Source organism: Canis aureus, chromosome 29, assembly GCF_053574225.1.
Source record: "Canis aureus isolate CA01 chromosome 29, VMU_Caureus_v.1.0, whole genome shotgun sequence".
Taxonomy (NCBI): Eukaryota; Metazoa; Chordata; class Mammalia; order Carnivora; family Canidae; genus Canis; species Canis aureus.
Window position 1 is genome coordinate 37,844,697 of NC_135639.1, and position 14,892 is coordinate 37,859,588.

General features: G+C 39.0%; 2 protein-coding genes across 2 annotated transcripts in view; one reads left to right on the forward strand and one right to left on the reverse strand.

Moving 5' to 3' along the window:
• The window catches only part of LOC144301449 (uncharacterized), a 56,937-nt gene that overhangs the window by 25,309 nt on the left and 16,736 nt on the right, over window positions 1–14,892 (reverse strand). The window lies entirely within an intron of this gene.
• ZNF485 (zinc finger protein 485) lies at window positions 2,224–14,570 on the forward strand. Its single transcript, XM_077878518.1, has 4 exons — window positions 2,224–2,852; window positions 5,191–5,317; window positions 5,679–5,774; window positions 13,071–14,570. Exons 1-4 carry the CDS (start codon window positions 2,727–2,729, stop codon window positions 14,150–14,152), a joined length of 1,431 nt encoding a protein of 476 aa, XP_077734644.1. The 5' UTR covers window positions 2,224–2,726; the 3' UTR covers window positions 14,153–14,570.

The window sequence follows — 14,892 nt, forward strand, 5'->3', positions numbered from 1 at the left end:
TCTTAATGCCCATCACCCAGTTACCCTATCCTTCCATCCACCTCCACTTCTGTAACCCTTTGTTTGTTTCTCAGAGTCAGGAGTCTCATGATTTGTTTTCCTCTCTAATTTTTCCCTCCTCAGTTCCCCACCTTCGCTTATGGTCCCTTTCACTATTTCTTATAGTCCACATATGAGTGAAACCATATGATAATCGTCTTTCTCCAATTGACTTATTCACTCAAAATAATACCCTCCAGTTCCATCCTGGTTGATGTAAATAGTAGGTATTCATCCTTTCTCATGGCTGAGTAATATTCCAGTGTGTGTGTGTGTGTGTGTGTGTGTGTGTGTATACCACATCTTCTATATCCATTCATCTATCAAAGGAGATCTTGGCTCCTACCACAGTTTGGCTATTGTGGATATTTTTTTTTAAAGATTTTATTTATTTATTCATGTCACACACACACACACACACACACACACACACACAGCGGCAGAGACACAGGCAGAGGGAGAAGCAGGCTCCCTGCAGAGAGCCTGATGTGGGACTTTTGATCCCGGGACTCCACGCCCTGGGCTGAAGGTGGACGCTCAATTGCTGAGCCACCCAGGCGTCCCTATTGTGGACATTTTTAAAGCTCTATATTAAATAAGAATCCTTTTCTCTCCTTTTTATCCTGATTTTGTTGAATCTCTCTTTTTCAGATGTCCATTTGAATGTAAGATCTTTGAGGGGAGGGACATTATTTGTTTTGTTCACTGCCTTAAAGAGAAATAATATGACACCTTTTGAAACTTGCAAAGAAGACTTTATTCAAGACTTTATTGCATTGCAATATGGAGAGAACTTGGACTTAACTCCCAATACAACAGGGACAAGTGGGGATTTATAGCCAGCTGATAGGGTGAGGGAGTAAATGGAAAATGACTATGAAGAAATTGGTTAGATATCAAGGTGGGGGGAGGGAGAGTGTAATATCAAGGGTGGGGAAAGAAGAGCTTGATTGGATTCCAAGGGTTGGGGAATTCTTTTTTTTTTAATTTTTAATTAATTAATTTATTTATGATAGTCACAGAGAGAGAGAGAGAGGCAGAGACACAGGCAGAGGGAGAAGCAGGCTCCATGCACCGGGAGCCCGATGTGGGATTCGATCTGGGGTCTCCAGGATCACGCCCTGGGCCAAAGGCAGGCGCCAAACCGCTGTGCCACCCAGGGATCCCGGGTTGGGGAATTCTTGAACTGGCTTAGTAGGATTCTTTGCTAAAATTGGGCTCACTAAAGAAAAGACAAGGCCTTCTAGAAGAGGATTCAGAGGATCCTGGCCAAAGTTTGGTTAAGGAGGGAGTCCTTGTCAAGTGCTCTAGCCTTACCATCTAGAATAGTCAGTGGCATTTAGAAGGGCACTGGTTAATCACTGTTAATGTGGTGAATAAGTGTCCCCTTCTGAGGGATAGTCTTTTAAATAAAAAGTCCTAATTGCACAAAAGAGATACATTTTCCTTCCTGAGTTGTCCAATTCCTGGAGCTTATAAGTAGGAATTTTTTTCGAGATATTTACACATTTTTCAAAAATGGATTTAATCTTATTGCATCTTCTATGTCAACAAACAGAAAATCTAGTGTTTTGGGTGCTTTTTTTTTTTTTTAACGATTTTATTTATTTATTTGACAGCGCAAGCAGGGGGGGAATGGCAGGCAGAGGGAGACGGCAAAGCAGGCTCCCCACTGAGCAAGACACCAGATGCGTGCTCCATGCCAGGGCCCTGGGATCAGGACCTGAGTGGAAGGCACACACTTAACCTGACAGCCACCCAGGCACCTTGGGTGCTCTACTTTTCTAATATGCATTTTCTTTGCTTAAAATAAAAATGAGATAACTTGGAAACAAGTGAACAAATCAATCATAAACAGCTGCCCCAAAGAAACATAAACCATATCTCACAGATTTGCATGTTTCTAGCGTTGGATGCCGCCAATCTTGGCTGCACACTAGAATCACCTGGGAGCTTCAAAAAAAATCCCGATGCCAGGACTACACCCAGAGCATTAATCCAGAATCTCTGGAGCTGTGACCAAGGCCCAATTACTTTTCAAAGCTCCCCCCCGCCGGCCACGAGTGATAAGCGTAGGATGGAGACCCGGAGACCCTGAGACCGCCTGGCCAGCTCCCGAGACTACATTTCCCAGAGGCGCCGGCAGCCGCTTCCGTTTCCGGCCCTGGGGGCCTCCGTGTGAGTAAAGCGAGGCTCCTGCGAGCTCGTGGGTGTCGGCGGCCAGTACCTCGGGTGGTCGCAGTTCTTCGGCGCGCGCAGCCTCCCCGCGCTGCCCGCCCAGCTCGGTTCTGAAGTTGCCGCCACCGAGCTGGGGCTCTGAGACCTGGTGCGCCCCTGTGTTCCCCGGGATTCAGGAGGTTCCGGAGGGGACCGCAGATGTGGCTGGGGCCCCACCCCGAGGAGCCGTGCCCCAGCGAGGGGCCGCCCGAGTCTGGCGCCTGACAAAGTTTAAAGGCTTCCACTGAGGCCCGGAGATGGAGTCACTGACGAGACTTTCCGCCTTGTTGGCGAGGGTGCCAGACTGACCGACTGACAGCTGGGCCTGGAGCCTCCTGCGGGGCCAGACTGCAGACCCAGGGCCCTGGCCTGAACCACCTTCCTGTGTCCGCCCTCGTCGTGGGGAGCAGGGAGGGTGGAGGACTGCTCGTGTCCAGCCTGCAGAGAGCAAGTTCTAGCTAGTCTAGGACATGGAGGGACTTCCTCATATTTCCTTTCTTCTTTCCCAGATTGGCTTATTCAGGATTCTTTGCCCTTGCCTGGGAGAACAGTTCAGGAGACAGATGGCCCCAAGACTACCAAGAGCCCAGATCCAGGCAAGTTTGATTTCAACTTTCCCCGAGAAATTGCCACCGTTTCAAAGTGAAGTTGGGTTTATACTTCTTGCCTGGAAGATACTCTGCCCTGTGTTTGGACCAAGTTAGGTTGCCTGAGCCAGTCCTGGATTATGCAGCTTTACAGAGAAAGGACATCTCTCCCCACTGTTGTCCCTTCGTGTCGTCTTTGCCCATTTTTTTTTTTTTTTTGGTTTTTATTTTTGTTTTTTAAGGCTTTTATTTATTTATTCATGAGAGACACAGAGAGAGGCAGACATAGGCAGAGGGAGAAGCAGGCATACCCAGGACCAGGACATTAGGACCTGGGCCAAAGGCTCAACCACTGAGCCACCCAGGTGTCCCCACATTTTTTGTTTTTAAAGATTTTATTTATTTGAGAGAAAGAAACAGAGATAGTGACTGAAATCGCACAAGTGTGGAGAAGAGGGAGATGCAAGCTCCCGGAACCCACTGAGCAGGGAGTCCTATGTGGGGCTCAATCCCAGGGTCCTGGAACCATGACCTGAGCCAAAGGCAGACGCTTAACCAGCTTAAACCACCCAGGTGCCCCAAGTCCTCTCTACCCATTACAGTTGTTCACTGAATAGACTTTTGCTACCCATGATTTATAGAGTGCTAGAAACTGAAGAATACTTTGTAGGTAAAGTATAGCGCTCACCTCAAAGGGGCCGCCAACTCAAAGAAGATGAGAAACAGGCTCATTTATCATATAAGGAGAGGCCCTAGTGTCTGAGTGATAACACACGGCACAGTGATAATAGTGCTCTTGATGTTCAGGGTGAGGGGAGGGTGGTAGTAGTGGTGGTAATCCTCTTAGTTCTTCCCAAAGATTAAATGAAGCTTGCATAATTGCAGAGGATGGAGTGACTAGGTGAAGGCTACAACATGAGTGAAGCTATTACATCTGAAACAGGAACAAACTGGGCCCAGAGAAATTGGGAAACATTCAGAGTTTAGAATGCCAAGCTAGAGTTTGCCTTTATCCTGCAGAAAACTGGGTTTTGAAGGATTTTGAGAAGTTAACAGGAGTAATATGTATTTGAGTATTATAAAAATTAAGAGTAACAGAAAGTTTAAAAAATTAAAGATTACCCATATTCCTATCACACAAGTTATTTCATTTGAAACACTTCTGCATATGTATTTTTTAGTTTTATCCATTTTCTTCCTTTTGATATGTCATAGCCATGTCTTCAAAATTGCTCTAGTCTCATTACCATTTTTTATAGCTTCTTTTCATACTGTAGTCAAGCAGCTCAGTGACTTTGAACAAGTTTTTGAACTCTCTGAGCCTGAGTATCTTTAGCTATAAAATAGGTTTACCTTATGGATAGTCCTGGTGAAAGTTCAGATAAATGTTATATATAATGGGGCTTAGCACTGTGCCTGGTACATATTAAGTTGCTATTGCTATGAAAGGAAATTGACAAATATGTATTGTTTCCCAGTAAATTCTAGGATAAAGCTAATGTTACTTTGCATGTCTTGGAGTTTCATTTTATTTGTTGAATGACAGATCCTTGAACACTTCCAAAATGCGCCAGGCATAATTTTAGGCTGGTGAGACAGCAATGACACAGGTGGTCCCTAACCTCTTGGAGCTCACATTATAGATAATACTGACAATAGATCTGATTCTGCCAGGTAATGAGAAATCCTGTGAAGAAAGTGAAGTGGGGGACTCCTAGGTGGCTTAGCGGTTGAGCGTCTACCTCTGGCTCAGGTCATGATCCTGAGATCTGGGATCAAGTTCCACATTGGGCTCCCTGCATGGAACCTGCTTCTCCCTCTGCCTGTGTCTCTGAGTCTCTCTGTCTCTCATGAATAAATAAATACAATCCTAAAAAAAAAAAAAAAAAGTGAAGTGGGTCATGAGATAGAGAGTGGTAGAGAATGGGAGAAGAGAAAAAAGAACTTTCTGATGAGGTAACATTTATGCAAAGACCTACAAAGTGAGAGATGAGCAAATGCCAGGCTCAGAGGAGGGAGCATGATTGGTGTGTTGGAAGAGCATAAGGAGGGCAGTGTGGTTGAAATGAGGGGCCACGAGGTCCCCTTATTCCTAGCTTCATTTTCTAGCTTCTTTTAATGTTTTGTTCCTGTGTGGCAAGTCTGCTTTCTTAGCATGTTGTATATTTTATTCCTTGAGCCTTTCATTAATTGTGTTCCACTTCCCTCTGCATAAACCATCTGAAATATCAGAAGCTGGCCTTGAATATGTTGCTTTCCTTTTCCAGTGAGGACTTCTTGGTTCCTTACTTCAGGGTCAAGGGTGTAAACAGTTTCCGGATGAGCAGAATTGGATTTGATTTTGCAGGGATCACTGACATTTGGGGATGTGGCTGTGGCCTTTACCCAGTTTGAGTGGAAATACTTGGATGCCACTCAGCGGGCCCTGTACAAAGATGTGATGCTGGAAAACTATGGGAATCTGCTTTCTGTGGGTAAGGATGTCTTTTTAACTCAAGATTGATTTCCGGGGCAACTGTGGGTTTTCACAGGATATATGGGGTATTTGAAAATTGTAAATGGGAGATTTTGTTTGTTTTTAGTGTAGGCTTAGAGGCTGGAGTTACTGCTCATTCTGTCCCTCAGAAAGTCAGAGCCTTACAGAGTTTAGGATGGCTGCTTTGTGTGCAGTCTAGCCCAGTTCTCTAAATTTTCCCTGTATATATCTGTAACTACATGATTTGGACATCCTGATACCACTCTCTAGGCCTCCCTGACGTGGAGATCTCCCTGAGGTTTGGGATAACTCTTGTGTTCACCAGCATAATCACATTTCTTTTTCTTTATCTACAATAGGATTTCTCTCTTCCAAACCCAAACTAATCACCCAGTTGGAGCAAGGGGCAGAGCCATGGATGGAAGTACAACAGATCCCATCAGATAATTATTCAGGTGAGTGAGGTGGGAACCATTTCAAGCAGCAGCTGAGCACAGTGAATGTTGAGGGATTCTTGGTCAGAAGGCTCATCTTAGAGAGCCCATGTCTGGGCAAGCAGGGCTGGGGCACTTGATACCAGTTTCCTCTTTTTAATGTCATTGTTTTGCCAAATGACTTACAGTTTTTCTCTTCATTCCTATGGAGAGCTGCTCCCTTCTTGAGGGCCTTAGGCCCATGACATCTCACTCTGAAAATCCTCAGTCTCCTTGTGTGCTTTTGCCCCTTCCTGTTTTCAGGCACTTGTCAGGCTATATACTTTATTTCTATCCATTCTCGATTCCTTTCAAATTCTCTCCTCGTTAGCTTAATAGATGACTACATAGGAATGTCTGGGTGGCTCAATGGTTGAGCATCTGCCTTTGGCTCAGGGTGTGATCCTGGAGTCCTAGAATCAAGTCCTGCATCAGGCTCCCTGCATGGAGCCCACTTCTCCCTCTGCGTATGTTTCTGCCTCTCTCTCTGGGTCTCACATGAATAAATAAATGAATTATTTTTTTTTTAATAAATAAAATCTTTAAAAAAATAAATGACTACATATCCCTTTCTAGCTTTAATATCCATTATCTCTAATCATATTGTAACAGTGGCAGATTCCAAGGGTAAGCATAGTTTCCTGACTATCAGATAATTACTATTTTTGGCTAACAAACTGATGAGGAAGCATTTACTTCCCTTTTCTTGTGGTCTTTTTAAATTTCTCTTCTCTGTAATTCTTTGCACTTGGCTCTCATTTTTTTCTATATATACTTTTGCATGAATTTTCTGTATGTCTCTTTCTTTGTGTCATAGTTTATTTCAAAATCTTTAAACATGGGTGTTTTTCTCACCTAAAATATTTATCCTACCAGTATTCCTTTCTTTTTTTCCCCCCAGTATTCCTTTCTTAAAAAACTGTTATTTTGCTTATATCATCCTCAGAGAAACTTTTATAACTGTATTTCATGGAAGATACCAATAATACATAATTTGTTTAAACTAGGTTTTTGGTTTTATTTTGCTTTTAATACTTTTCAGTAATTCTTTTTGTTCTTACTATGTTTAACTTTTTTCCCCTAAATTTTTGTGTAGATTCTTTTTTTTTTTTTTTTTTTTTTAAGATTCTATTTATTCATTTGAAAGAGAGAGAGAAAGCATGAGTAGGGAAGGGTAGAGGGAGAGGGACAAGCAGAAGGGCAGAAGGGAAGGGCAGAGGGAGAGGGACAAGCAGACTCCCTGCTGAGCAGGGAGCCTGACTCCTGGCTGATCCCAGGTCCCTGAGATCATGACCTGAGCCAAAGGCAGACGCTTAACCCACTGAACCAACAGGTGCCCCTATGTAGATTCTTTATAGAGTAACAGTAGTAAATCATTCTTTCTTGTTCTTTGTTCTTTCTGTTTTAATTTTGGTATTTTTTGATAGAAGGTGTTTAGAATTTAGACGTAGTAAAAGCTAACAATGTTTCCTTTGACATTTCTTCCATTTGGAAGACTAATTAATCTTTATTCAAAGATTTACAACCATTCCATGTTTTACACTTCCTACTCCTTTTTTGCATATTCAAAAATCCAATTAGTTTTTAGAAGTGCATATGGTACAAAATTCAGATGGTTCAAATGGTATGTACCCTTCTTCACATACCAGTTCCTCTTTCTAGAGGCATCTTTGTGTAAATTTATTGTGGAAATTTCCAGATATAATGTATGCTTTGCAAGAATATACATGTATTCCTTTTTTTTTTTTTTTAAGTACATGGTAGTACACTATTCTAAATCTTGCTCTTGTCATATCTTGGAAATCATTTCAAATACCTACATCATTTAGAGTACTGTTTTACTTTTTTTGTGTGTGTATGCTGTTTTACTTTTTAATGGCTATATAGTGTTCCATTTTATGGATGTACTGTAACTTATGTAATTAGTTCCCTATTAATGGACACAATAACTATGAATAATGATGCAATGATTATTGATACACATATCAATTCTCTGAAGTACCAGTATATCTATAGGATAAATTCTAGAAAAAGAATTTTAGGTGAAAGGGTAAATATATTTTTGAAAATAGTGGATAATACCAGTATCCATACATTTATACTCCTGTTGACAACGTATGAATGCCAGTCTGATCATACGTTGTCAACAGTGTTATACTTTTTGATAATTGCCAATCTGATAGTTAAAAACTTTTATTGTAATTTTAATTTGGATTTTTTTTTAATCAGGAGTATACTTCATGTATTTTTTTAAAGTTTGTTTTATTTTTTATTTATTTTATTTATTTATTTTTAAAGATTTATTTTTTTTACTTATGATAGACACACAGAGAGAGAGAGGCAGAGACACAGGAGGAGGGAGAAGCAGGCCCATGCCGGGAGCCCGACGCGGGACTCGATCTCGGGACCCCAGGATCGCGCCCCAGGCCAAAGGCAGACACCAAACCGCCGAGCCACCCAGGGATCCCCTTGTTTTATTTTTTAAAGAATTTATTTATTCATGAGAGACACAGAGAGAGACAGAGATAGGCAGAGGGAGAAACAGGCTTTCTAAAGGGAGCCTGATGCAGGACTCGATCCTTGGGACCCTAGGATCATGACCTAAGGCAAAGGCAGGTGCTCAACCACTGAGCCACCGAGGTGTCCCTAAAGTTTCTTTTCTTTTCTTTTCTTTTTTTTTTTATTTATTTATGATAGTCACACAGAGAGAGCGAGAGAGAGGCAGAGACATAGGCAGAGGGAGAAGCAGGCTCCATGCATCCGGGAGCCCGACGTGGGATTCGATCCCGGGTCTCCAGGATCATGCCCGGGGCCAAAGGCAGGCGCCAAACCGCTGCGCCACCCAGGGATCCCTAAAGTTTCTTTTATATTGTTTTATATTGACTTTTTTTGGGTTATCAACAGTAATGATAATGATGGATATGATTGTCTTTTTGTGTCTTTAATGGCATTGTGTGTAGGATTCTCCCGTTTAGCTGGGATATTAATGATGAGGAAGCATTTACTTCCCTTTTCTTGTGGTCTTTTTAAATTTCTCTTCTCTGTAATTCTTTGCACTTGGCTCTCATTTTTTTTCTATATATACTTTTGCATGAATTTTCTGTATGTCTCTTTCTTTGTGTCATAATTTATTTCAAAATCTTTAAACATGGGTGTTTTTCTCACCTAATTATTTTGTGTTATTGTGTAAGAATTGTGTAAAGAAAGTATTTAATTCACTTATTTCATTAAGAAATTATTTTTTAAAAAGTAACCATGGGTATTGGATTTTATCAAATGCTTTTCCAGCCTGTATGGAGATATCTTTCTTTTCCCTTTTGATCTGTTAGGATAGTAAATTTTATCCTCAATTATCTTAATGACTTTGCATTCTTAATAGAACCCTCTTGGTTATGACATCATTACATTATTTTTTTTAATATGCCAGTAGATGATTCTGTTTGCTAATCTTTTGTGTAAGTTTTTGTACTGATACTTATAAAAATTTATTTACATTTTTCTTTTTTGTAGGGCCATTTTCATTAGGTTTTGATTTCAGTTTTGTGATACCTCTTAAAATTATTTTTTAGACCTTTCCTATTTTCATCCTCTGGTATGGTTTAATTCACATGATAGCTGGTTCCCTGAATTCTTTCCCTGAAAGTTTGGCACGTGTTTTGTTTTTACTTGTTTATTTTTAATGTCAGGGAGCAGGGGAGAGGCACTGGGGAGTAATTATTTGGTAATATTCTCTCTTTCATAGTAACTTGTCCAAATAGATTTTTGCTCCCTCTCAAAACCATTATAAATGGTTTTGATAATTTACCATTTCCTAAAAATAACCAGTAATTCAATTTCTCAAATTTATCTGTATAGTTTTGAACAAAATCGCCTTTATGATTCTTTTTGATTTTTATGTATTTTTTAAAAGTTTACTTAATTTATTTTTTAAAATAACCTCTACACGCCATGCAGGGTTCAAACTCATGACCCTGAGATCAAGATTTGTGTGTTATTCCAACTGAGCCAGCAGGCACCCCTATGATTCTTTTTGTAATATCCTCTATAGTTATGATTACTTTGTGCTGATTTCTTACATTATTTATTTATCTTTTTAAAATTTATTAACTCTTTTGCTTTTTAAAAAAGTTCTTAGATGTATTTATGTATTATGTTCTGTTTTTTAATCTAATTTCTTTTTTCTTTTGTTTTCTTAGGTTTATTTACTTTTTCTAACCTTCTTAATTATTTACTTAATTCACTGATTTTCATTCTTGGTCATTTAATATAAATATTCAAAGCTTTAAACTTTTGTGCAGTGTTTTGGCTGTATTCAATAGTTTCTTTTTTCAACTATCATCTTTCTTAAAATTAAGAAAAAATTTTTTTAAATTTTTAAAATTCAGTTAGCCAACATACATAGTACATACTTAATTTCTGGTATAGTGTTCAATAATTCATCAGTTGTGTGTAACACCCAGTCTCATTACAAGAAGTTCTAATATGGTTTTCATGACTATTAGATATTTTACAATTTGTATTTTGATTTCTCTGATCAAAGTATTAAGAGACTCATAAGCTAGCCTTTTTCTTTCTTAAAGCCTTTAAAAAATGTAATACATATATAGAAAAATTGATAAAAAATACATATATACACAGTCGGAATTAGTATTTTTTTAAAAGACTTTATTTATTCATGAGAGACACACAGAGAGAGAGGCAGAGGCAGAGACATAGGCGGAGAGAGAAGCAGCCTCCATGCAGGGAGCCCAATGTGGGACTCGATCCCAAGACTCCAGGATCACGCCCTGGGCCGAAGGCAGACACTCAACCACTGAGCCACCCAGGCATCCTTTAATTCGTATTTTTAAATTGAATACTATGTAGCCAGCACTCAGGTCAAGGAAGAGAACACTGGCAATATTACTAAATCCCATGTTGATCCTTCCCAGTAATTAGCCATCCTCCCCTCCCTCCCTCAATCTAACACTAAAGTTTATTTGACCACTGTAATTCATTGTCTTTGCTGTGGATCAGTGATTCTTAAAACTTTAGCATGCATCAGAATGCATACTTAAGTACAATTAGAAGGCCCTTCCCTCAGGGTTTTTTATTCAGTAGGTTTGGAGTGTGAACTGAAAATCCCCGGATGGGGATCACGCCCTGAGCGAAAGGCAGATGCTCAACCACTGAGCCACTCAGGTGCCCCTGTGTGGATACATTTCTTTTGGGCATATACCCAGGAGTAGAATTTTTATTTTATGGGAAATGCACATATTAGTACATAATGCCAAATGGTTTTTCAAAAGTTTGTGCCATTTATATTTCTACCATCAGTGTGTGAGACTACTCATTTTTCCATATTTAGCAATGTTTGGTAATGCCAGTCTTTTGAAGCTAGGCATTCTTTGGGTGTGTTGTGTATCTCATTGTGGTTTTAATATACTTATCCCTTATATCTAATGAGGTTGAGGACATTTAAAAATGTTTATTGAACATTATATATCATCTTTCATGAAATATCTGTTCAGAGAACACTTTGTTGGTTACATATGCAGTCTCACCCTTCTTTCTGTGCTTTGCTTTTCACTATTAGTGGTCTTTTGATGAATAGAAATTCTTAATTTTAATGATCGCTAGTTAATCTTTTTCCCTTTCTTGTCAGTGCTTTTTGTATCCTTTTTAATAAATCCTTTCCTCAAGTTCCTAAAAACATTCTTTTGTGTTAACTTCTAGACATTTTATTGTTTGTCTTTTACTTTTAGATTTTTGAAAAAAATATTTTATTTATTTGAGAGTGAGAGCAAGTGAGAGAGAGCATGAGCAAGGTAGGGAGAGGGAGAAACAGACTCTCCTGCTGAGCAGGGAGCTCGACATGGGGTTTGATCCCAGGAGCCTGGGATCATGACCTGAGCTGAAGGCAGGTAGGTGCTCAACTGACTGAGCCACCCAGGCGCCCCTATTATTAGATTTATCATCCTCTTAGAGTTGATTTTTGTGTATGGCAAGAGGTAGGGTTCATGTTTAACCACCTCCCACATCTTACAAGTGCTAATGTCGTTTTCTTTTCCTTATTGCTCTGTAAGCTACCTTTGTCATAGTACAAGTGTCCATATGCCTGCATTTCTCTTCATATGGCTAGTTTGCCTCCACCTACCTTAACAATCAGTATCTTGAAATTTTCTCTATTTTAACCATTATGCACTAAATGTATATCCCATCAAAGGCCATTTGAAAGATCTGGGCTGTTTCTCACCCAGCTTCACTTGAATTGTTCTAAAAAAATAAGTCTTAGCTCTAGTATCTGATATATGGAATCTCTCCCCAGGCTAATAAATATAAATAATAAAAGATATAAATATATGTATATGTGTATATATAAGAAAAAATTCATTCAGTAAAAGAATTGGGCAATGTTTGTTTTATCACAGATTTGGCTCCATTAGTTTTTCAGAATCTACTTGTCAGAATCATCTTACCTATTTTCTCTTGGGTCTCATGTGTGTACTTTGTAAAAAAAAAATTGCCATTTGATTGGTATGTTCTTTTTAAGATATGTTTAAAAAATGTAGATTACAGTAAAATCTTTTGGCCTGAGAACTGTTTTGGTTCCTTAAATATTTTGTCTCTCTGAGACATTAAATATTGGTTCTCTGTTAAATTCTCAGAGAGGGGCATCTAGGTGGCTCAGTTAGTTAGGCATCTGCCTTCGGCTCAGGTCATGATCCCAGGGTGCTGGAATCGAGCCCCACGTCAGGGTCCCTGCTCTGCGGGGAGCCTGCTTCTCCCTCTCCCTCTGCCTGATGCTCCCTCTCCTTGTGCTCTTTCTCAAATAAATAAATAAAATTTTTAAAAATAATTCTCAGAAAAAGCTAATCATAAATTTTTGAATACATTAAAATGTTCTCAAATGTACCACCCTGTAAGAATCTGCACTAGCAATCATGACTTGCTTTGGGATACGTGGTTTTCTCTCTAGATATGTGTTTATTTTCATATTCTCATTTATTTTGGGGGATGTGTGTTTTCTGTGTTACCTGCCTAACTTGCCAACTTCTTAGATGCTCCTTGCATTCTTTAAATACAGTGTATTATATAATTCCTTCTATTTCTTTAGACTCTTACTTATTTTTATCTTTAGTGTCGCTATCTTTTCTTAGCAAGAATCAAAGTGGGGTGAATTAATTTTACACAATCCTTAAGTTGTGTAGAATAGAAACTTATTTTTATCCTGTGCAGTTCTCACTTTTAGTATTTCAACATAGAAAATGTTTGAATTAATTTTTTTTTTTTTTTCAGTTCACGAGTACTGGTTTCAAACAAAGATGTCCACCATAAAGCAATGTACTTCTGAAGGATTTGGTCTGGGAGAGCAAACAAAAAGTGTCATGATGGAAAGAGGCCTGGACTGGGAGGGCAGAAGTTCCACAGAGAAGATACATTATAAATGTGAGGAATGTGGGAAAGTCTTCAAATATAATTCCTCTTTTATTAGCCACCAGAGAAATCATACTGGTGAGAAACCCCATAAATGTAATGAATGTGGAATAGCCTTTATGAGCAGCTCATCTCTTTTAAATCATCATAAAATTCACACAGGCAAGCAACCTTATAGATGTATTGAATGTGGGAAATTCCTTAAGAAGCACTCAACATTTGTTAATCATCAGAAAATTCATTCTAAAGAGAAACCTCATAAATGTAATGAATGTGGAAAAGCTTTTGGAAAGAACTCTATCCTTTTACGTCATCAGAGAATTCATACTGGTCAGAAACCCTACAAATGTAATGATTGTGGGAAAGCCTTTACTCAGAATGTAGCCCTTACTCGTCATGAGAGAATACATAGTGGAGCAAAGCCTTTTAAGTGTAATGAATGTGGGAAAGCTTTTAGGGATAACTCAACTGTGTTGGAACATCTAAAAATCCATACTGGTGAGAAACCATATCAGTGTAATGAATGCGGAAAAACCTTTAGGAAGAGCTCAACTCTTGTTAGTCATCAAAGAATGCATACAGGGGAGAAACCCTATCACTGCAATAAATGTGGAAAATCTTTCAGGTATAGCTCATCCTTTGCTGGACATCAGAAAACTCATAGTGGAAATAAGCCCTATCAATGTAATGATTGTGGGAAAGTCTTTACAAAGAGCTCAACCCTTATTGGACATCAGAGAATTCATACTGGAGAAAAGCCCTATCACTGTAAGAAATGTGGGAAATCTTTCAGGCATAGCTCTGGCCTTGTTGAACATCAGAGGATCCATACTGGAGAAAAGCCTTATGAATGTAATGTATGTGGGAAGGCTTTTCCCCAGAGTTCAGCCCTTAAACAACATAAGAAAATGCATAACAAAGAAAAAGCCATCAAATGTAATTAGTGTGGTAAATCATGCAGAAGTAGTTTATTCCTTTTGATACTCAAAGAAGAGGCATTCAACAAGTCATACATTTAAGAAAAATAGTCTGTGTACCTGTATCCTGGAGAACTTCCCACTTGTGAGGATGTTCACTGTAGTATGGTTTGTACTAGTGAAATATTTGAAGAACCTAAATGTCTATCAATTTGGAAATAGTTACTATAGAACATGATATAGGAAGTAAAAAGAATGAGGTAGAGCTTCTTATAGAGCCATAGAAATATCCCCATGATACCTTGTTCAAGTTAAAAAACCAAGTTGCAGAAAATCTACATATTGTGGTCTAATTTATATTTAAAAAAATAAAGCTATTTTTATTTGTTCATATATATCCTGTGTATTAAAAAACACCTGGTAAAATAAAGTCCAAAAGCTGTTATCTTTGAGAAGAATGTTTTTATTGGTATGATGAAATTTTGACTTTGGCTTTGTTTTTGGAAATATTTAAACATATATATTAATGAATCTTCTATAATTTAACATAGTTGTCTCAATGAATAAGAAAATTCAGGGGCATGTGGGTGGCTCAGTGATTGAGTGTCTGCGTTTGGCTCAGGTTGTGATCCTGGGGTCCTGGGATCCAGTCCCACATCAGGCTCCCCAGAGGGAGCCTGCTTCTTCCTCTGCGTCTCTCCCTGTGTCTCTCATGAATAAATAAGTAAAATCTTAAAAAAAAAATCAGAAGCCATAAAAATAAAAAA

What these genes read in the sequence shown, in the direction of transcription:
- ZNF485 (XM_077878518.1), top strand. Translation starts at nt 2,727, where the DNA reads ATGGAGGGACTTCCTCATATTTCCTTTCTTCTTTCCCAGATTGGCTTA. An exon ending in TGGGAATCTGCTTTCTGTGG is followed by an intron (nt 5,318 to 5,678) that starts GTAAGGATGTCT and finishes TATCTACAATAG; the next exon opens with GATTTCTCTCTTCCAAACCC. An exon ending in CCCATCAGATAATTATTCAG is followed by an intron (nt 5,775 to 13,070) that starts GTGAGTGAGGTG and finishes TTTTTTTTTCAG; the next exon opens with TTCACGAGTACTGGTTTCAA.